At 38.6% G+C, this 21978-nt stretch overlaps 1 protein-coding gene across 16 annotated transcripts in view; it reads left to right on the forward strand.

Annotated features, from left to right (window-relative positions):
* The window catches only part of PTPRT (protein tyrosine phosphatase receptor type T), a 1141641-nt gene that overhangs the window by 927093 nt on the left and 192570 nt on the right, over positions 1 to 21978 (forward strand). For all 16 annotated transcript variants that reach the window (XM_056121254.1, XM_056121255.1, XM_056121260.1 and 13 more), the window contains exon 13: positions 20211 to 20247. In XM_056121254.1, the coding sequence (XP_055977229.1) occupies positions 20211 to 20247 (37 nt within the window). The remainder of the gene's footprint in view (positions 1 to 20210; positions 20248 to 21978) is intronic.

Raw genomic sequence — 21978 nt, forward strand, 5'->3', positions numbered from 1 at the left:
TAGATTGAAGTTTACATTGCATAGACTATCACTAACAAGATTTAAGTTCTCTGAGTCTCCTTTGGAACTTTTTCTGTATTGTTATTATTATTAAGGTAATCTGGTTCCAATAGTGTTAATATTTTTGCTTTTTTTATGTAGGAGTACTGCTATTTATTCAGCCACTGATTAGCTGATTGAATTCAGCATGAACTCCACTTTACCTTTATTGTTTTTTTTCATTTTTATAATTTTATTTATTGAATCACTGTGAGAGCAGTTACAAAGCTTTCAGGTTTAAGTCTCAGTCATATAATGAAACACCCGTACCTTCACCAGTGCCCATTCTCCATCCCCAAAACCCCAGTATACCCCCATCCCACACCCTCTCTCTATCTGTGGGGCAGATGATTTCCACATTACTCCTTCTCTACTTTGATTAAATTCAATATTTTGACACTAGACCCACATTATTATTTGGGATTCTACCCAAACACTCAGATCTGCTGAAAAGGCAACAGTAGACAATTTGTTTTCTATTGCTGGTTATGAATAACATATGATGCAGTAGTGGCCACGCAATTTTGAAATTCTGAAATTTTAACAATTAAATCTGGAGGGATTTCTGCCAAAACCTGCTTGGTTCCGAGATTTGTTCCTGAGTCTCTTGGATTATGGCTCTTAAGTAGCTTGATCAAGATTCAGAAAGGCTGTTCATGGGCGGCGACTCGGGGTCTCATTGGGACCGGGAGGAAAGGGCCGGCTCCACCCCCGTCCCATGAGGGTCCACATGTCTCGTCACTGTGGGCCCAAGCCTGACTGTCCAGTGGCTTCTGCTGGATGGCAGCCACCAAGCCGCCTAGGGGCAGCAGGCAGAGGGACAGCACCCTTTCCCCCCTGGAATGGCCCAGCGACAGTAACCTACTGCGTGGTCCGGACACAGTTCTGCCAAAAGCTGCTGGGTTTTAAGATTTGTTTCTGAGTCTCTGGGATCATGGCAGTTAAGCAGCTTGATCAGGAGCCAAAGAGGCTATTTGTTGGCGTGATTGGGGTTTTCTTGTGGTGGGGAAGAAAGGGCTGGCTCCACCCCCATCCCGTGAGGCCCCGCTTCTCTTGTCACTGCAGGCCCAAACCTGACTGTTCAGTGTCCTCTGGAAGATGGGGGTCACCTGACCACTAGGGGGAACAGGCTGGGGCACAAAACCTATTCCCACCTGGGGTGGCCCAGCGCCGGTAACCTACTGTGGGATCCAGACGTCTTTCTGCCAAAAGCTGCTGGGTTCCGTGATTTGTTTCTAAGTCTCTGGGATCATGACATTAAATGGATTGATCAGGAGCCAGAGAGGCCTTTCCAATTATATAACTGAGCCAGAGGTGATTTCTAGGTGTGTCTCCCACATACCTAACTTTTGGCCGTTTACTTTCTTGATAAATTTTGCCCCAAGTTTTTGGGGTATGGCCAAAGGCACAGCAGCAATTTGGGGGTATCTGGAAGTCTGAAGGAGCTATCAGGCTGCTGATGTACTTGCCTCACTGTTACAGATTGACTGCTGCTGGCACCATACCCCCAATATTTTTGCTTTTGATGTACAAATGTATTGAACTTCCATCCTCACCAAAGTGCCAAAGACCCTCAACCCTGTTCTGCCAGTCACCTCATCCTTCTTCATCCCCAATTCCACCAACCTTAATATACACTTGGTAACTAACCTCAATTCTATTGTCAGAGTACAATACATTGTTTTCATTGTCAATTTTCCTTGGTTTGATGCTTTTTATACTACATATGAGTAAAATCACCCAGCATGTTTCCTCCTTCTGACTTATTTTGTTTAATGTGACGCATTTAGTTCCATCCCAGTTGTAGCAAAAGACAAGATTTTGACTTTCCTTGGAGCTGAAATCCTATTTCTTATAGTATCGCATTATGTTTATATGGCAAAACTTATCCATTCCTCTGCCATTGGTTGTTTAGCTTGTTTCTAGATATTGTCTGTTTTGAGTAGTATTACAATGAACATAGGTGTGCAAATATCTTTTTTTCTATTTTTTTCAGTTAATGTTTTTGTATTCTTGGGATATATATTAAGGAGCAGAATCTCTGGACCATTTTGAGAAGTCTCCATATTTTTCCTTAGAAGCCGAATCAAATTATATTCCACCAACCATAAATGATAGTTCCTGTTTTTACCACATACCCACCAGCATTGACTGTTTCCAGGCTGTTTGATATATAGAATCTTTTCACGGGTGTGAGGTAATTTTTCTTTGTCATTTTGATTTTCATTTCTCTGCTATACAATGATAAAGAACATTCTGTAATATCCCTACTGGCCTTCTATATGTCTTCTTAGGAATTGTCTGTTTAGCTTTTTTTTTTCACATTTTCGATGGAGCTGTATTCTTATAGTTTCATTTTGTGAGTTCTTTCTATATATCTTACATACTAGTCCATTGTCAAATATATGGTATGTGAACATTTTCTCACATTCACTAGTGTGTCTTTATTTTAGTGATAATTTCTTTTGCTGTGAAGAAACTTTTTAGTTTGATGTAATTCCATTTATATTTGCTTTTGTTTACTTTGTCAATAGAGTAATAGAAGATTCTTCTAAAGTCAGTGTCTTAGAGAATTTTCCCATGTTTTTCTTGATGTATTTTATAGATTTGAGTATACTATTGAGGTTTTATATCCATTTTGAGTTTACTTTTATATATAACATGAAATGGGGGTTCAACTTTTTAAATGAGGATAACCATTTTTCCCCAAAAGTTTAAGATTACTTTCTTCATTTTGAAAATTTAGATGTCCATAGTATTAACGTCATAAAATTTGCACAAAAATGATAATATTTGTGGGAAAAATATTTCTCATGAAGCGTGGCATGTAGTAAGCTTTCTATGCCAGATATCATGATTGTAACGTAAGTTCATATGAGGGAGAATATGGAGATGCATTAAGGGAAGAACAAGAAATATTTTTAATTTCACTCCTTTTAAATTCATCAAATTGATTCAGTCAATACTGAATATTTATATGCAGTGTACAGGAGGAGGGAGTTCATGGAAGAGAAATGGAATCAGTAAAGTCCGTTATATGCAGAGACACCAACTTGCACTCAAGATGCATTGAGGAAAGTGAAATTACACAGAAAGCTTTTGAACATACAGTAATGTTCAAAATGGAGAGTTGAAAATTCTCTTCTAGGCTCAATTTTGGTCAAACTTCATCTTTTATTTCATGGTTCTCAACTTTGCAAAGTCATAAACTTGATTTATTTGGTTACAGAGTTGGAGCAATTCAAGTTAACCAGATGCACAAGAGACTGATAGAAATAGTAGGCAATTATTTTTTAACTGAATTGTTCACTTCTCTCCTCTAAAACAAACCCTACTTGAAAAGTGTGGGTTGCACAAAATATCTCATCATCTTTATTCAATGGTCACAAGCTTTACTAGTTATATTCTAAAATTCTCTCTAATGCATATAGTTATATCATCTCAAGTTTCTCCATCCTACTTCTGAATACCATCATCTCTTGTAGAACTCTCCACAGCTTCCTACTTGGTCTTCCCATGTCCGCTCTTAACTTCCCTCAAGCCCATTCTTCAGCCAAAGGAAGTGTCAATTGATACTATATCTTCATTTAAGTAATAAACCAGCTAAGTCTTGAAGAGACTCTTTTTTTTTGCCTTTTGGCCAAAGAATGCAGCTTAAAAGCAAGAGACTGAGCTTCATTCAAATTTTATGCATGTGAAAATGCAGTTAAGAAATTCTGTGAATTGAGGACCATGCTTTGAATCGATTCACAGAATGGAACACAATCTACCTAGGCTGAAATCAGCAGGAATTCCCAAAAGACTCTGAATTCCATCACCCTGCTCCTTATTTTTCTTTTACTCCACCAGACATGACCAGTCCCAATCCTCTGTTTAATCTTGAAACACCTGCTGGCCCTGCCATTAACATCAACAAATAATAAGGAGCTGTACTAATAACAATTATCATAATAAATTGGCCTTTGATTACATCTGTCACCTGAGAATTTAAAGACTTTACAAACATCAATTTGTAATTACAGCTCAAAGGATCCCTTACAGAGAGCAGGGATCATTAAGGTCAGATAAGAGCCATGCAGGGAGGCATGAAGGACAGCTCTCCCTTTTGGGTGGATTGAGATCAGGAATCACAGGTCTCTGATAAAGGATCCAAGCTCCACAAGGCCCAGAGGAACCACACTTCTGACATCCCAATTATGATAATTTACAGCTGCTCCATGACTTTGAAGCCCTGGTACTGAGGTACTGAGGAATGAGAAGCATTCTCTTTTATAAGGGAGCTTGTAGATTAAGCACGTTCCTTGTTCAGGCAAGAAAAGAAGCAGGTCCAGAATGATGAAAAAATGATTGACCTAAGGACAGAGTAACAAGGTCAGGCTTACAGTTTGGACCTAGTCTTCTGTACTGTATCTGTTTGCTCTGCAATTATGCCCTCATTGGCCATCCTCCCTTCTATAAAGAAATAGTGATATGGTGATGGTGTTGTTGATGGTGATGGTAAAAATCCCAACTATTAGCTATTAAGAATGTGCTCTGAGTAAGTAGGGGAATACCATGATAAATAAGATATAGCACCTGCCCTTTGGGAAACCATGATTCAGTGGGAAAGACAGTCATGAAAATAAATGTGTACAATAAGCCGTATCAGAAATTACATTGGCAGAATACCCAAGGTACAGCTGGAAGTCTGGAAATGGAAGGGATAAAGAGATGCTTAGGAAAGCGCAGAAGATGGTGACATTTGAGCCAAAAATTGAAAGATAAACAGATTCTTGCTATGCAAACAGAGGACAGGGAGTGTCTGGCAAAGGGAGAACCTGGGAAAAGGCCCAAATGCTGGAAATGCCAATGTGAATTTGGGGAGATTTGGTTGGGATTTAGCAATAGAGAATAAAGAGGAGTCCAGAGAAAAAAGGAGAACAGATAAAGTAGGGAGTAGGGAGGAAGATCTTTGGATGCCATGCTAGAAAGTTTGGAATTTATTTCATTGAAGACAGAGAGGGAAAATGATGTTAAAAATCTAAATGTAAAATTGTTATGATTTTAATCAGATACTTATGAAGAAATTTCTTTTTCAAATCAGTGAGGGTATCATTCAAGAGTTGAGGACACTGTGAATTGTAAAGATTAAAGAATCTTTAACCTTTAATCCTCCCTCCCCATATTTACCTACTATCACTCCACTGATGAGAAAAAAAGTTGAAATGTCTAACTTCACTCATTTTTGTGATGTGTTTAAAATATGCCAGAATTGCATTTTTGTACCCTTGTAGTTTATTCCCTGGGTCATATGAAAGCTAAATTTCTAGTTTTTTGAGGAATGTCCATTTTGCCTTCCAAAAAGGCTTGACCAGTCAACATTACCAGCAGCCATGAAGGAGGGTCTCTTACCCCACATCCATGCCAACACTAATTGTTGTTCTTTTTGATGAAGGAAGTGGACACTGGTGAAGAGATTGATGTTGGAACATTCTATGCCTGAAATTCAGTCATGAATAACTTTTTATAACTTTGTATTCCATGGTTATTTGATAAAAAATTTAATTAAATAAAGAAATGTACCAGAAATATGTCATCAGTTATCAGTAAAGAGATAGACAGGTCATTTGCTTTCAGGGTATCATATCTGGTAGAAAATGTGGAAAGTAGCAGTTAGTAAATAGCCAAATAATTTCACAGAGCAGTAGGTAAGCATAGAAAAGACTGGTATGATAGAGAAAGACTGGAAGTCAGGATAATTAGGTTTGATGATATGCAAGGCATTTTTGAGAAGGTTACACATGAGACCCCAAATGAAAATGAGGCAAAGACCTGTAGTGTAGACAGAGAATTGAAAGTACATAGGCTTTGAGGGTAAAATAAATCCAGCACCTACAGGGATTATAAACAGGTCCAACACACCCAACAATGGAGAGTAATGAGAAGCTAGTTCAGAGAAATCACAGTGTTCATTTGTGCAAAGCACTGATGGTAGAGGGGAGGAACTTGAATTTCATCCTTAGTCAACAGGAAATCCATTTGAGAGTTTTAAGAAGGGAATAATCTCAACTCTCTTATAAAATTAAGAGCATTTTTGATAGCTCAGGGAAGATAATCATCAAGGTCAAGAAGAATATAGGCCATCAACTGTATAAGAAGTTATTCCATTAATCCAATCTAGAAGTGAATGTTTGGATTGAGATGGTGACTGGTGAGAAAGAGAAAACATGATCAATTCAGGATGTGAACTTTTCCCTTCTCTTTATCTCCCCTTTTAAAAATGTGTTAATATGACAACATTTCAAGTATGTACAAAAATGAGAAGAAAACAGACTCATTTTTATATGCTAATAACTCATTTTCTCCAATGATCAACCCATAGTCAGTCCTCTTTATCTGTGCCCCAACACATTTCCTCTGCTCTGACAAATGTTTCTGTTTCCTTAGTTCAAGGTAATTTCAAATTTACAGGACATTGTCAAGAATAATATATAGAGCTTTCATAAACCATTCATTTTTATTCCCTAATTGTTTACACACTGTATTTGCCATTCTGTTTTATGTTCTTTCTCCCATTTATTTGCCTAATAAATCAAATCAATAAAAAACCAATCTATCAATTATCTATTAATAAATAAACTATCATCCCTTTAAACCTAAATGCTTCAATGTCAATTTCCAATACATTTCCAATCCAGCACAACGTAATTACAGTGAATTAATTAGACATTAATATTACTATATTTTATTAATATCTATGTGATGATCTTAATCCCAGTTTTGCCAATTGTCTGCTATGTGTTTCACTTTTTTGGAAAATAATCTGGTCAAGATTAATGTTGTGATTAATTTTCATGTCTCCCTAGATACTTTGTATCTCCTTTGTCTTGGTTTTCATGACTTGACAAAAAATTTACGAACCAGTTGTTTTATCTGAGATTTTTCTCACAATGAGATTTGGTTATGCTATTTGGGCAGGAATATCTCAAAAGGAATCAACAAATTTTATCTGGTATTAATGGCAATATGAACTTTGATAACTAAGCATTTTCTCCACAGTTTTACCATATTTTCCTCTTCTATGAAGTCACCATTTGGGGAGTCCAGAGATTTAACCAAGTGATTGAGCACTTGCTTCAGTTTGATTTCCAGCACCACACAATATAAATAAATAAAATGAAATAAAGTCACCATTTCTCTATAATGATATATTTCTAGACAATGTAAACGTCGTGTTCCTCAAACTTCCAACTCCTGTCTGTGGTGTTTGTCTAAATCACCACTCTCCTGTGTGGACATATACTATTCCCCATAGCCTCACCAACTGTTCATGTGATGTAACTGATTTCGGTCAAAGTAATACATAAGAAAATCTATCTCAATCTGGTTTTAATTTCAATTCCTACTCTCAGTGAAGTTGGCATCTTTTCGTATGTTTAGGAGACATTTTTACATGCCTTTAGAATTACTTCCTTATATCGTTACCTAAGTTTCCATTAAATTTTCATTTTTCCCTTAATTTCTAAGAACTACTTATATATCGGGCACATTAATTCTTCTGTGATATACGTCATGGACTTCCTCAGGTTTTTATTTACCTGTTGACTTTGAATACAATGTTTTTCTAAGCAAAGTCATGACATCCAGTAGGGCCTTTGTCTTGCATGCAGCCAGCCCGGCAGAGCCAGGTTCGATTCCTCTGCCCCTTTCAGAGAGCCCGGCAAGCTACCGAGAGTATCTCGCTTGAGCGGCGAAGCCTAGTAAGCTACCTGCATGTATTCAATATGCCAAACACAGTAACAAGTCTCAAAATGGAGACATTACAGGGCCACTCGAGCAAATCAATGAGCAAGGGGAAGACAGTGTTTATTTTGTGTATTGCATCCAGACTTTTTTTTTCTCTTTGGGTCACACTTGGCAATGCACAGGGCTTACTCCTGGCTCATGTTCTTAGGAATTACCCAGGTGGTGCTCAGGGGATCATATAGAATGCTGAAAATTGAACCCGGGTCAGCCGCGTGCAAGGCAAAAATCGTACCCACTGTGTTATTGCTCCAGCCCCACATCCAGACTTTTGAGTCTCAGTTTTCTTACAAGGTTACAGAGGGATTTGTGTGTTTGCTTCAAATGTTCATATAGTTTTTTCCTTCCCTTCCTTCCTTCCTTCCTTCCTTCCTTCCTTCCTTCCTTCCTTCCTTCCTTCCTTCCCTCCCTCCCTCCCTCCCTCCCTCCCTCCCTCCCTCCCTCCCTCCCTCCCTCCCTCCCTCCCTCCCTCCCTTCCTTCCTTCCTTCCTTCCTTCCTTCCTTCCTTCCTTCCCTTCTTTCTGCATTTAATTTCAGGTGCTTTGTGTATAAGTCATAAAATGTAGATCTAATTTTATTACCTCCCCTCCCCCAGATTAAAGTGTCTATCTTTGTCCCACTAATTTGAGATGCTACTTTTCTTACATTTTACAATTTCATTTGTTCTTGGCTTTTCCCCCTGGATTTTGCATTCCATCCCCAGTCAATTTGCCCATTGGCTGTACTACACTTCTTTAATTTAAGTTCTGTGCTTTAACATCTGAATAGCTAGGAACCCTCCCCCACCCAGCTATTTGTTCTTTCAGTAATTTCCTCATTCTTCTTGCATAATTTTTTTCACAGAAGCCTTTGCGCAAACTTATATAATTCTATAAAATGTTTGCTAGGAGCTTTACTGAAATTTTTTAAATATTTTTATTAATTAGAGCACCCTAATAAGTTGAATTATCTTACACAGGAACAGGGGATATCTTTTTATTTGTTCAGGTCCCCATCTTTAAGGGATGCTGTTAATTTTTCTCCATACAGGTTTTTTGCTTATTGCTAGTCTGTTACCAAGTATATAATCTCTGTTGCCATTGTAAATCGGTTCACTACCATCAAGTCTTTGGACTAATTACTGTCTCTAGATATGGCTATTATTTGCTAAGTGTGTTAATTTTATATTTTTCTATTTTATCATTAATTATGAGTATTTTCAGATATAATGCATTATATGCAAACAGAGAAAGTTGGAAGTTTATGTTTCAATTTATATTCTCAAATTGATTTTTTTCTCCTATGTTACTGTAATACTACAGTGCCATATAAGGGTGTAGTAGAAATATAGGACATCCCCACTCCTTGTCCCCACCAGCATTTTGTATACTGGTGCTTTTGTATTCATTTGTATCCTCTTTTTTTCTCTTCTCTAATTCAATACTTTCTGCGTTTATCTTTATTACATACTTTTATTATTTTTAATTGCTGACTTTTTCCTTCTCTGGATCTTGTGCTAGAAATTTAGTTGAGTATTTATATTCTTTCATTTTATAGATATTGTTTCATCTACTTTCTGCCTAAACTTTTTCATAGATTCATAGAGCTTTCAAAAAAATATATCTTGCTTAAAACATTACCATTGTTACTTATAATTTGCTCTTCTACCACCTATGGTCAAAAGAAATGATTTTGTAAATATATTCAGAAGGAAGGCCTTGGTTCATATAAAGATATTTTAATGAATTCTCATTTTCCTATGCTAGAGTATTGTTTAATTAGCTATTATAAGGTGAGTTTTTATGAATGTTTCATAAGTTTATCAGAAGAAGGTTTTTCTCTTCTCTAAGACTATATAGGGTTTGATGTGTGCCTGCACACTGTGCCCAATTATTTTAGTTTTTCTGTGGTTTTCCTGTGTTTTGGGTATTGCATCTGTCTTACACTGGCAGTAGTATTCTATTTTTCTTTTTTGCTTCATAAAGATGATTATTGAGGTCTGGTGTGTAGATATTCATACCTGCCATATTCCTTGTTAATTGTAGATTTTAGCACTAAAAGTTGTCCTTTGTACCATTTAATGCTTTTTAAATTGCATTAAACTCTACTGTCTGATATTAAGACTGCTTCTACTACTTAAAAGTTTTTTCACTTGCCATTTATAGTTTTTTCCATTTCTTTATTGTTGCATTTTTAAATTACTTTGCTGCAGTTCTAACCTTTGTATACAGTATATAGTTGCATCCTTCTTTATGAGATTTGAGAACTTTTCCATTTAATGATGTGAGTTAAAACCATTCACATTTGTTCCTGTCACTGATATATTTGGTCTCAGCTCTGTGAATTATTCTTTATGTCACTATCAAAACTTACTATGTTAATTTGTAATATTTGCTGATATGTTTTTGCATATTTTTTAAAGTTTACTTTGATATTTAGGTTTTGTATCTTTAGTCTATTAATTATCTTTGTTCTTATGCTTTCTAATATCTTTAGTTCTCTTTTTATTTAACCTTTTCCAATCTGGTTTGTGAACTTTTTCCTAGCATTATTGAAGTATAATTAGCAAATCAAGACTACTTAACATTTAAGGGGTACAGGCGATATTTTGATATATGCATGTATTGAGAAATAACTGCCATAAATGAGCTAATTAACATATTTATCACCTCACATAGTTTTACCACTGTGTGGTAAGAACATGTAAGATTTATTCTTTTTAGCAAATTGCAAGTAAAATCAGTAGGTATCAGTCTTTAGAACTTAGTCATCCTAAATCATTCTCAGACCAACATTTCTCCCATGCCTCCAACCTTCCTGTCCCTGGTACTCATCATTCTATTATCTGCTTGTATAAGTTCATTTTCTTCAGAGTCGGCCTGTGATTGGTACTAAACAGTGTTGTCTCTCTGAGTCTATTTCATGCAATGCCATGTCCTTCAAGTTCATCCATGTTGTTATATATGGCAGAATCATTATGAAGGCCCTATAGCCCCTAGCCTACAACTTGAAACAAATGCAAGAGGATAAAAGGTCACAGGAATGCTCAATTACAAATAATGGTGAGAGGTGAAGGCAGGTGGACTTGCTGAAACAGTAACCATTGGGCTGTCCATAGAAAAATCTTTATTGAACTTGATGAGGGCAACTGATTGAGGTGAGTTCCAGAGAACTGATTAGGTGAGGTAATGGACTTAGCATCTAGACAGATAGAACACACTTAAATTATTCTGTGCTTGAGTTTTATGGTGAGTTTTCTGAACGGGTTTTGCATGTTACTTGGCATTGTCTTCTTTGAAAGTCAGGATCAGGCCGTTTTCTGAAGTCTGATGTCTCTAGGAAGAAGTCATTGCAATAGTGGGAAGCACATAGCTCATTGCAGGAGCAGACCCCCGCACTGGCCAGTTCTCCTGCTGTCAGCAGCTTGCCTGTAACTCCTCTTACTGGTGACCAAGGGATTATAGATTCCAGCACACGTGCTTGCTGGGAAACTGAAGCTCAGAGCTGCAGCCATTCTGGTTCTCTCCACTCCTAAAAGGCACTCCCTACTGATTTCTTCTACCTCATGAACTGGTCCAATTATCTAGGGTCTTATTTTTCATTTCCCTCCCTTTCCCTTTGTGGTAGTGGTATTACTGTGTTGGCCCAGAGATGTAAAAACTTGCTTGCAGTGCTCACACGCTTGGTTGTGGTATTCTTTGAGGATTACACACCTGGCTATGTGCTTGCACACTTAGATGCAGAAAGATTACACACTTTGTTGTGGCACTGGGCCCCGTGATTGTGCTCCTGGGACCACATTTGGAGCAGCTTAAGGCCTATGAGACAATATTGCGGATCCAGCTGGTGCCTCGTGCTTCCCAGCCTGGAACTTTGCCACTGACCCAGCTCCTTCCCTGCCCACTTCTAATGGTTAAAGACTGCTCAGTGGTTATGAGCTTATCTGATTCCCTTTGCCCCTGATAGTTTTCTGATTGTTCAGGGTCTGATTCAGGTTAACACAATTTGGGCTTGGGGGCGGGGGGAAGGAAAGGAATATTTTGGACCATACTCAGTGGTGTTCAGAGCCGATTCCTGGCCCTGTGCCTAGAGGTGAATCCTGGTGGTGCTGGAGGTGTATGAGAGTGGGGAAGGATCCACTATGTGCAAGGCAAGAGCCTGTCTCCTGTATTATCTCTCCGGTCCCAAAACAGAATGTAACATCATAAACTACTTCGCATGTTTTGCATTATAAGGCTGTGCTCCATTGTCAAATTGTTCTTATAGTAAGCCTAGAAACAAGAATCTAACACCTGAGCCTGCAAAGCTGTTTTTGTCTTCTGATACCTGCGAAAGAAAGGTCACTTCTTTAAAGGTGACTCGTGTTTTAGCTTAGATTACTGTATCTGTGCGATCCAGGAAATTTTATTTAAATTTTTTTCAAAAGGGAAAAAACGTTCATTGTGGTATTAATTGTATAGCAGAAGGAAGAAAAGGAGGAGAAGGAGGATAAAACAATAATCCAGAGGATTACAGCAACTTTGGTAGCTGAGCTGGAAACATGTAGTCATTAGTTCAAATCTCAGTACTCAGGAGCACTGAGCATGATTCAGGCAGCTCTCCTCTCTGCACTCCCCAGCAATAAGAGGAATTTCCAGCTGCACTTCAGCCACTGTATGTGAATACCACAAAAACAGACACACACACAAACAAACAACAACAACAACAAAAAGACATGTGACAAGGTGAGCACAGCTACTGGTCAGGGAGTGTGACTTCTCCTGAGCCAAGGTCAGGGAGTGTGACCTCTGCTGAGCCCATGTGTAAACTGTGTAGCAACCCTTATTATTAACTACCACAATCTTAACTGTGTGCCCCCAAAACATGAGTGAGTCATGGCAAGCACATACATGTCCAGAGCCCTCAACCAAAGAAGCAAAAACCTTAGTGAGTACCATCACTGAGTGTGAGCAATACAGACTGTTGCATGGCCCTGAGTAAGTGCCATGGCCAGGCCATGTATGGAAACCCTTATCATTAAAATGATATCAAAGAGAATAAATAATTGTTAATACATATTAAAATGAGGAGTAGTCAAAATAGGAAGCTTAAGGATAGATAACACTCCAGTTAAAAAAGAGTGACCTTTATGTGTTTCTTTCAGGTACTCAAAAGTGCTTTTAATTTTGGTAGGTTTGGGTTTTTGTTTGGTTCTGTCTTTTTTTTTTTCACTTAATCACTTAATCACTTAACTTCCAGTTAGTCATCGATTTGCTCAAGCAGGCGCCAGTAACGTCTCCATTTGTCCCTGTCTCGTGCTAGTGTAGCCCAATGGCATCTGTTCGCTCCGGGAACATGAAGGGCCTCAAACCGATCGTTCATGATCTTGACGAAGAAGTCTGACCATCTGGTAGGTGAGCGGCCACGCGGTCTTTTGACATCCCGTGTAATCCAGTCGGTAACAGCTCTAGTCCAGCGGTTGTCTTTAAATCTCATTACGTGACCAGCCCATCTGATTTTCAACACCTTGGCAAATGAGACAGCATCCCTGATTCTTGATCGTCAACGGATGTCAGAACTCCGGATTCTTTCTCTTATTTGTATGAAACGTGATATGATATTCCAAGCATACCTCTTTCTATTCTTCTTTGGGAGACCTGAATAGCGTTCTCATCTTGTTTGCAAAGGGCCCAAGTCTCTGAGGCATATGTTAATGCAGGAAGAACAGTGGAATCAAAGAGATGTGCCCGGAGCCGGAGGTTCTTCGTCCTCTTAGCGATTTCTTTGACGTTCTTGAAGGCGTTCCAAGCTGCTCTCTTCCTCCTGTGCAGCTCGGGTGCCAGGTTATTTGTCATGTTGACTTCTCGACCTAGGTACACATAGCTGTTGCATTCAGAGATGGTCGTTCCATTGAGAGTGAATGGGGCGTCAGGAACGAGGCTGTTTCTCATAAACATTGTCTTCGTAAGTTTCAGCTATAGTCCTACCTTTCCACACTCACGGTCAAAGTCGGCCAGCATTTGTGCCACTTGGCTGATGTTTGGTGTTATTAAAACAATGTCATCAGCAAAGCGGAGGTGGTGTAGTTGCCGACCATCTATCTTCACTCCCATTCCTTCCCATTCCAGTCGTCGCATGATGTTCTCAAGGGTGGCACTGAAGAGTTTCGGTGAAATGGTATCACCCTGCCAAACCCCTCTCTTGACATCAACGATCACTTCTTTGTAGAATGGTGAGATCCTGGTAGTGAATCCGCAATACAGCTCACAGAGGATCCTGATGTATTGGGCTTGAATGCCCTGATTGGCTAGGACTTCAATGACCGCTTCCGTCTCAACAGAATCAAAGGCCTTCTTTAAATCAACGAACGTTAAACAGAGCGGCATCTTGAACTCCCGAGAAACCTCAATGAGCTTGGTTATTGTGTGGATATGGTCAATGGTGCTGAATCCTTTGCGGAACCCGGCTTGCTCGCATGGTTGTCCTTCATCTAGTGTTCTGTCAATGCTATTTAGGATGACTCGAGTGAACAACTTGTAGATGACAGTGCTAAAAATTGACCCCAGTCCTCTTGCATTCAAGGCATGTGCTTTGCTACTGAGCCACACTCCTAGACATGGTTGTTGCATCATCCACACTGAGACTGAGCCATAGCATAGGGATTTGTGGAATTTAGGAAAGATGAAAGGAGTTGGAAAGGGTTCAAGAAGGCTAGATTGAGGATGTTCTAAGTGTCAGTACTGGAAGCCACATCTGGCCAACAAGCTTGGGACAGGATAGGGTGGTAAGAGATCTCTGGGATCAGACAGAACCAAATATGCTTTCCAAAACTGGGGGTGTTTAGGTCATAATCTCTCAAATCACTGTCCATGTCCAAGCGACCATCATTACTCAATTATACCCTCAGTCTGCTTTCCTTTTTACAATATGTCTACTCCCTATACCAGTAGTTTCAAACAGGTATGGAAGGCTAACAACCACTGTTATTTACAACAGCCTGCTGTAAATAACACTTATTTTTTTTATGTTCACAACTCTTTATTGAATTACTTTTATTCTTAAAATAGACTCAAAATCTGCAACCCAAATGGTCCTACAAGGTCTATGCCTTTATCTTTCTCTTCTGTCATTGATGTCATCATAGCAAGTTTGTTTATAACTTAAACTACACTTATTTTCTCAGGCCCTCTATGTATCTTCCAAAGTCTGGATCTTCCTTTCTTGCTTCTTCACATAGCCAACTCTTACTTATCTGCTAGGTCTACTGTTAAATAGCCCTTGTTCATAGTACTAAATATTCTTCCTTCTTATTCTTCCCCCATGTCATCTGTTTTAATGCAGAAATAGCATCTGGCACTTCTCCCTAATAGTGTTTATTGTAACTTGTCATGTGATATTTATTTGTGAGATTTCTGTAACATACTAAAAATACTTTACGCATACTTCATGAAGCCAAGGATCACATATCTTTAACTTATTCTTCATAACACTAGTGCAAAGTTTAACATCTCTACACACAGTCATCATTCAGTCATGATCAATCCTAGCAATAGTGATTATATCATACATGTATATTGATTGTCAGGCTCAAGGAATAAATTAACAAGGAGGTAAGTAAGATCTTAGGGTCTCAGACATTCCTACAGGTAAATTAAGGCAGAGGCCAAGTAAACTGAAGAAATGATGGAAAGACTAGAGGGGGATGATTGCATTTCATCATATTAAGGTAGTTGGTTGCAGTTCATGAAGCAGAATAAGAGTTATATGCATTTTCTGGGTATATAGATCTTCTTGAGTAATTGGCAACTTAACACAGGCCCTACCGGATAACTAATAGTATATGTTGAAATACTTGATGTCTTTGACATAAATATGTAAATCCCTCAAATCAGAGAAATATTCCATAATTTTAGAAAATAGTTAAAGAATGGATGGGTGAGTCAGATTTGACTTATTCTCAAAATTGAAGTTATAATTAAGTAAATAGGTATAGTTGTGAGTCATTTTGAAAAGTAATGTGATAGCTTACAAGAAATAAAAAGTCATTTGTCCCAGAGTAGGGTGATATAGCAGTATCAGAAAGACAGAATAGTAAAAGAATAGGCAGGAACACTGTGGGTAAGTGAAACTATACTCTGTATTTGAGAACTTGAAGCAAACTTAGAAGGTACTGCATGCTAAGGAAATTTTCTCCTCTTTCACTGTCATTAATGGTGAAACTGATCACTAAAGAGGGGCAGTGTCTTGCTCAATATTGTACAACATTGGCAAAACCTGGAATAGAAGTATATTTCATCAAAATCCTAAACGTTAGGACATATTCCACATCAAGGTGATGTATACCAGTGTATGTGTCAGATTTGCAAGTATAGAATAGAAAGTTGTACTAATTAAGGTTAAAAATACGGAAAATGTGATGGCACCATACTGTTCTGGGATATACAACAGACCTAGAAGAATATTCTGGGGAAAAAACAAAAAATACACACAATGTGGGGCCAGAGAGATACTGTGTGGGTCTGACCCAGGTTGGATCCCCAGCACCACATATGGTCCCCCAAACCCTTCAAGGAGTGGTCCCTGAGCACAGAGTCAGAAGTAAGCCCTGAATACCAGTAGGTATAGCCCAAGCAAACAAAAAACAAAAATACCCAAGCTATGTTTATATTCGTATATAAAGTTGCAGTTCCTAACCATCTCTGGTTTCTTGGAATCTTTCCCATTTGCCGTCATTTAGTGATGTTCATGGTGACATGGCCTGGCATTTGCAGATCTTCTTCAGGTCTCTGGGGCTCCTGCTTCCTTAAACTCTCTCAGATCTTGGTTCACTGATCCTTTAAACCAAACAACAAAAATTGATAGCCAACAGAAGCTGAAAAACTTTGTGTTCTCTGAACATGAAACTGAAAAACAAGTTTGCTCACTTCTGTCATCATTTGCAAGCCTCATTTGTGACTTAAGCTTCTTTGACATCACATTTAAAGAGTTCTACTCTTTTTATTTCTTAGTAATTTCCCCTTCCTTCCATCTTTTGGGTATATTCTTCAAGAAACGCATTTTTCTTGGAATATAGAATATTTCACATTTTATATGAATACCTCAAATGAATACTTTAAATATTTGAACTATAATGTGTCATGTTCTTTTACCATGTCTCTACTTTCCATTGTATGAACTGAAACTATGTAGTTTTAAAAGAAACACTTTCAGTATTTTTAAAAAAGAAAGGAAGTAAAGCACTAGTCCCAGAGAACAAACCATGTCAACCCTACCTCTTTTCTTTAAAAGAGTTATGGAGATGATTGTCTCAGGAGATTCAGTAGACAGAATATAAGTACCCAAAGTGAATTTAATTATATTCTCATGTTATATTTTGTGATAAATTATACCGTTGAATGTGAGTGTATAAGCATTGAAGAAATGCTCATTAGAAAATCAACTAAATATTCTGATAATCTGATAAACAACAACCTGGAAAGGGGACTCTAGAACATGTGTAAAAAGATTGACCGTGGACATCTTATCACGATCACAACCATCCTGTTATTCGTCGATTGCCTCAAGCAGGCCCCAGTAACGTCTCCTTCATCTTAGCCCTGAGATTTTTTTAAAAAGTGCCATATTCAAGGCTCTTTCAGAGTTAAGAGAATGAGACCCATCATTGTTACTGGTATTTGGCATATTGGGTATGCCACAGGGAGTTTGCCAGACTCTGCTGTGTGGGCAGGCTATATTCGGTAGCCTGCCAGTCTGTCAAAAGTAGGAATGAGATGATAAGATGTCACTTCCGGGAGCTGGGTTTTATAGTCTCTGAGTCTTGGCCGTTGATGGGATTACACGGTGCCAGGGGGCCAGTTGGTGAGTGTAACCCCTGCCTACTGGAATTTGGAGGATCTGGGTGGAGGATGCTCAGCCCCGATCCGAGTAGGCTTGGAGATCTCAGTCCCAGGACCGGCATGCCTTTGTTCCTCTGCCGGTACCTTCATGTGTGCGGAGAGTGGTCTCAGCATGGTGGTGGCTGGTTCTGGAGGTCTTCGGCTGCCGGAGCCCTGATCGGGGCGAGGACGGAAACTCAACCCGCTCCACTCCAAGGGACAGCCAGGCACAGGGGCAGGAGACTCTGCCTGCTGTTAAATATAGCTAAGAATTTCATGGACATCTTATATTAATAATTAATAATATGACTGCTTATATTAATAATTTGGATGAAGTTAGTGAAAACATATATCCCCAAATTTTCAGATGATGAGGAAGATGATGGGTTGTAGTAATAGGACCAAAGGAGTTGGATTATAACAGTTTTAGATTCAATATCAAAACTAAAAATTCCAGAAATGCAGCATACATATATGTAGAATTATGGAAGTTATATGTTGGTAGAATAACACATGTTAATGGAAGTCCCACATAGTAAGGGAAATAGAAAATAGTGATAATATTAACTATTTATTGACAGAATCACATGTGGACTATTGCTTCCTACCCTAGTCCTAATTTTCTTATGAGAAAGAAACTAGAGGTTAAATCAGGATGAAGTGCTAGGGTAGTTAAAAGAACTTGAACAGTCACGGTCCTCCCATTGTTCATCGATTTTCTCGAGCGGGCGCAGTAACATCTCCATCATGAGACTTGTTGTTACTGTATTTGGCATATCGAATACGTCACGGGTAGCTTGCCAGGCTCTGCCGTGCAGGAGAGTATCCAGAGATACTCCTGGGAGCTTGCCGGGCTCTCTGAGAGGGACGGAGGAATCAAACTCAGGTTGGCCATGTTGGCTGCTTGTAAGGCAAACGCCCAAACAAACTTATCAAATAAGTCATCTTTCAAGAAGAAATTAACTTAACCATGCCTGTATAGGAAAGATATTCAGATATTAGTTCTCTGGGGTCACTTTAGCAGAGCTCAAATTGGCTGTCAGGATTGAATCTGGGTCAGCTGCATGCAAGACAAACATGTTAACCGCTGTACGTCCCATAAGAACAGACTTTCTGTGGTTTGAGGAACAAAATTAAGTTCACTGGGAATAATCACAGGGAGTTATACATGATTTCATGGAAGTGGCAGTTGCTATCACTCAGAAGTATAGACTTCTCACTCTGAAGTATAGACTTCTGTAGACTTTTCCATTTCTTCCTATTTTGGGATACAAGGAGGACTCCACTTTTCTACCTCACTAAAGTTAAGCATAGCTATGTGACTGGTTTTAACCAATGAAACCTGAGAAATGAAAGTCTTACTTCTGACTCAAAATATTTCATTGTCAATGTTTGGTTTTACAACTTTTATTTACTCCTTCCGCTATGAACATTAATACCTGTGGGAGATATTAGCTTTGATCTCTATGTGACTACACAAAAGTTCATGGGTTTCATATTTCATTCATTCTATCTGAATTACAAAAATCTTGAATATGCTTTTCCTTAAAAGTATATTATCAGTAAGACCAACATTTTTTTATATTCCCACATGTACATTTTTGAATTTCATTTTCATTGTTGTACTGCATTCAGACTATTGTTGGAGGTAAAACAGTCACGTGGAATTCCGTTTTATTATTTTAGTTTGGTTTGAGGGTTATGCTCAGGAAGTACTTCTGGCTCCATGCCTAAAAGTCTCTCTTAGCAGTACCTAGAAAAATTGTGTGATATCAGGAATCAAACTTGGCCCTTCTGCATGCAAATGATACACTCAGCCATCAACTAGAACTTTTCATTGACTTGAGGGTAGTGGCCTCAATAAAGTAAGCTGATTCTCTTCTAAGCACACTCCTCTGTATCTGAATTACAGGTACCGCTATAGCACACAGTCATGGATTCCGCCCATCTGGGAGAATGGCCAATATAACAAGAGAGGTCACTGAGCAAATACTTTATTGTCATAAACACACATGTAACAGTGTCTAGAAAATCTGTGATGTCAGCCAGAGATTTCTGGCCTGAGTGACTCTTTGATATGAATTTTGCAGTTGGATTCACACCTGTTAATATTGATTGGAATATTGCCATGATCTATTCCAGTCTGTGAATATAGGTGCCATATTTAACCCTAACAAGTCTCCCAAAGCTACCCTGGGTGCCCTTGATGAATCCATGCCACTGAATGAAGCACACACCAAGTATCATTGTGCACGCACTAAAACTATAGATGAGTTCTATTATGAGGTAATTCTATCTGGGTAAAAGTCTTAAGAGGTGATGGCACCCAGGAAATGAAAGGTGAAAAATGTCTTTGTAATGAGTAAAGAAATGATAAAATAAAATTCATAGGTGATTTGTGTGTATGTGTATGAAGTGAAATACGGGATGATATAGGAAAAACCGTTAAACATAATGCACACCTATATGCAAATGTGTGGTCACATACTTTTAAATTTCTATAACAAACCAGTGCCATAATAAAATTAACTGGAGTCTCTCTTTTGTTGTTTACAGGAGACCAAAATCAACTGTGTTCGTCTGGCTACAAAAGGTATGTTGGCATGTCATTGTTTGTTGTTTTTTTTTTTTAATTTTTATTAGTGAAACACCATGAGGTACAGTTGTAGACTTACAAATTTTTATACAATGATTGAGTACCCATCCCTCCACCAGTGCCCATTCTCCACCACCACTAATCCCAATATCCCTCCCACCCCCTATCCCCCCATCCCACCCTGCCTCTGTGGCAGGGAACTCCCTTTTGTTAATCTTCGCTATTCTTCAATCCTCTTACTACCCAGGAGAGGTTTAGGACACAGTAACTGAAAACAAGAAAGAATAGTTGTTGGGGGACTGGAGAGATAGCACAACGGGTAGGGTGTTTGCCTTGCACTCTGCCAACCCGGGTTCTATTCCCAGCATCCTATATGGGATGATACTGAGCACCACCAGGAGTAACTCCTGAGTGCAGCGCCAGGAGTTACTGTGGATGTCCAGGTGTGACCCAAAAAAGCAAAAAAAAAAAAATCGTTGTTGGAGTCATTTTCATCTAGGGATTAATATATACGTAGTGTATAAGCGTATTAGAAGCTCAGAGCATGTTTCTCTGGTAGATGCGCAGAAGGATAGAAGTTGCATTAATCAGTGGAATGGTGAATATAATTCTAGGCAAATGTCCTTTTGTTCTATAGTTTCGCTGTCTTTGAGTCTACACTTAATAGAGTCCTTTTAAAAGGATAGAGTCCTTTTAATGTCTATTAGGCCTATTTCAAAGTTTTGTACTTCACTCAATTGGCATATGACTTTCAAAAATAAGGTGATTAGTGTTTGTGTCTTTAATAACAAGAAGACAAACTCTGCATTGCTTATATTGTTGCCATTTTCAGCACTTATCTCCCAAACAAAGACAGCATTGTTCAGGCTCATCACTTTTTGTTTTCCTAATTATAATTGAATTGCCTGGCTCTTTCAATTGGTACATGTTTCTGTTTATTACTCTTTTTTAAAAAAAATCAATGAATGGTTTGTTATCATTTAACCTATTACAAGCTTGAATGGTTAGAAATCAGGCTTATCTTTTTGTTATAGAATTGATATTTTAACAGCTATCCTCCCCATAAAACACACCCAAATCGGCCAATTCTATTCTGTTCCCTGCATTTATTGATAGCACATACATTTCATAAGTTGCCTCTATAGAGATGAAAATCATAAAACTAGACATATAAATATAAAACATAGACATAGATAGTGACCTAAGTATTCCTATATGTATGTGAAAAATATTCAGTGCACATACACAGACAGAGAAAACACATATGAGAAAGGAGAGAGAAAGAGAGAGAGAGAGAGAGAGAGAGAGAGAATATTTATAGTGTTTGACAAAACATGTACCAAGAATCGTCCTGTATTACTTTTCTACCTCTGAGAAGAATCAGATCAATATGTGGGCAGAGAATGGAAACTGCAGGAGGGGCGGCAGGTGGTGAGGTGGATGGACAGATTCATTGAGGTGCACCATGCCTGGACCTCACCCAGATTCCCATAAGTCACAAGAGGGTGGCATGCCCTTAACTTGTTTTCCCTCAGGAACTCAGGCTACTGGACAGAAAGAGATAAAACACTCTTTGTGAGGCAAGGGGAATAGATAGCCACAAACTAAAGTGACACAAATCACTGGCTCGGGCTGACATTTCCACCCAAGAATACAGATAATCTAGAAGCAAGAACACCATCAATTGGGCAACACTTGAGCTCTAGACAGCAAGCAGGACAGCTGCGT

This window comes from Sorex fumeus, unplaced genomic scaffold (assembly GCF_029834395.1).
Source record: "Sorex fumeus unplaced genomic scaffold, SorFum_2.1 ptg000044l, whole genome shotgun sequence".
Taxonomy (NCBI): domain Eukaryota; kingdom Metazoa; phylum Chordata; class Mammalia; order Eulipotyphla; family Soricidae; genus Sorex; species Sorex fumeus.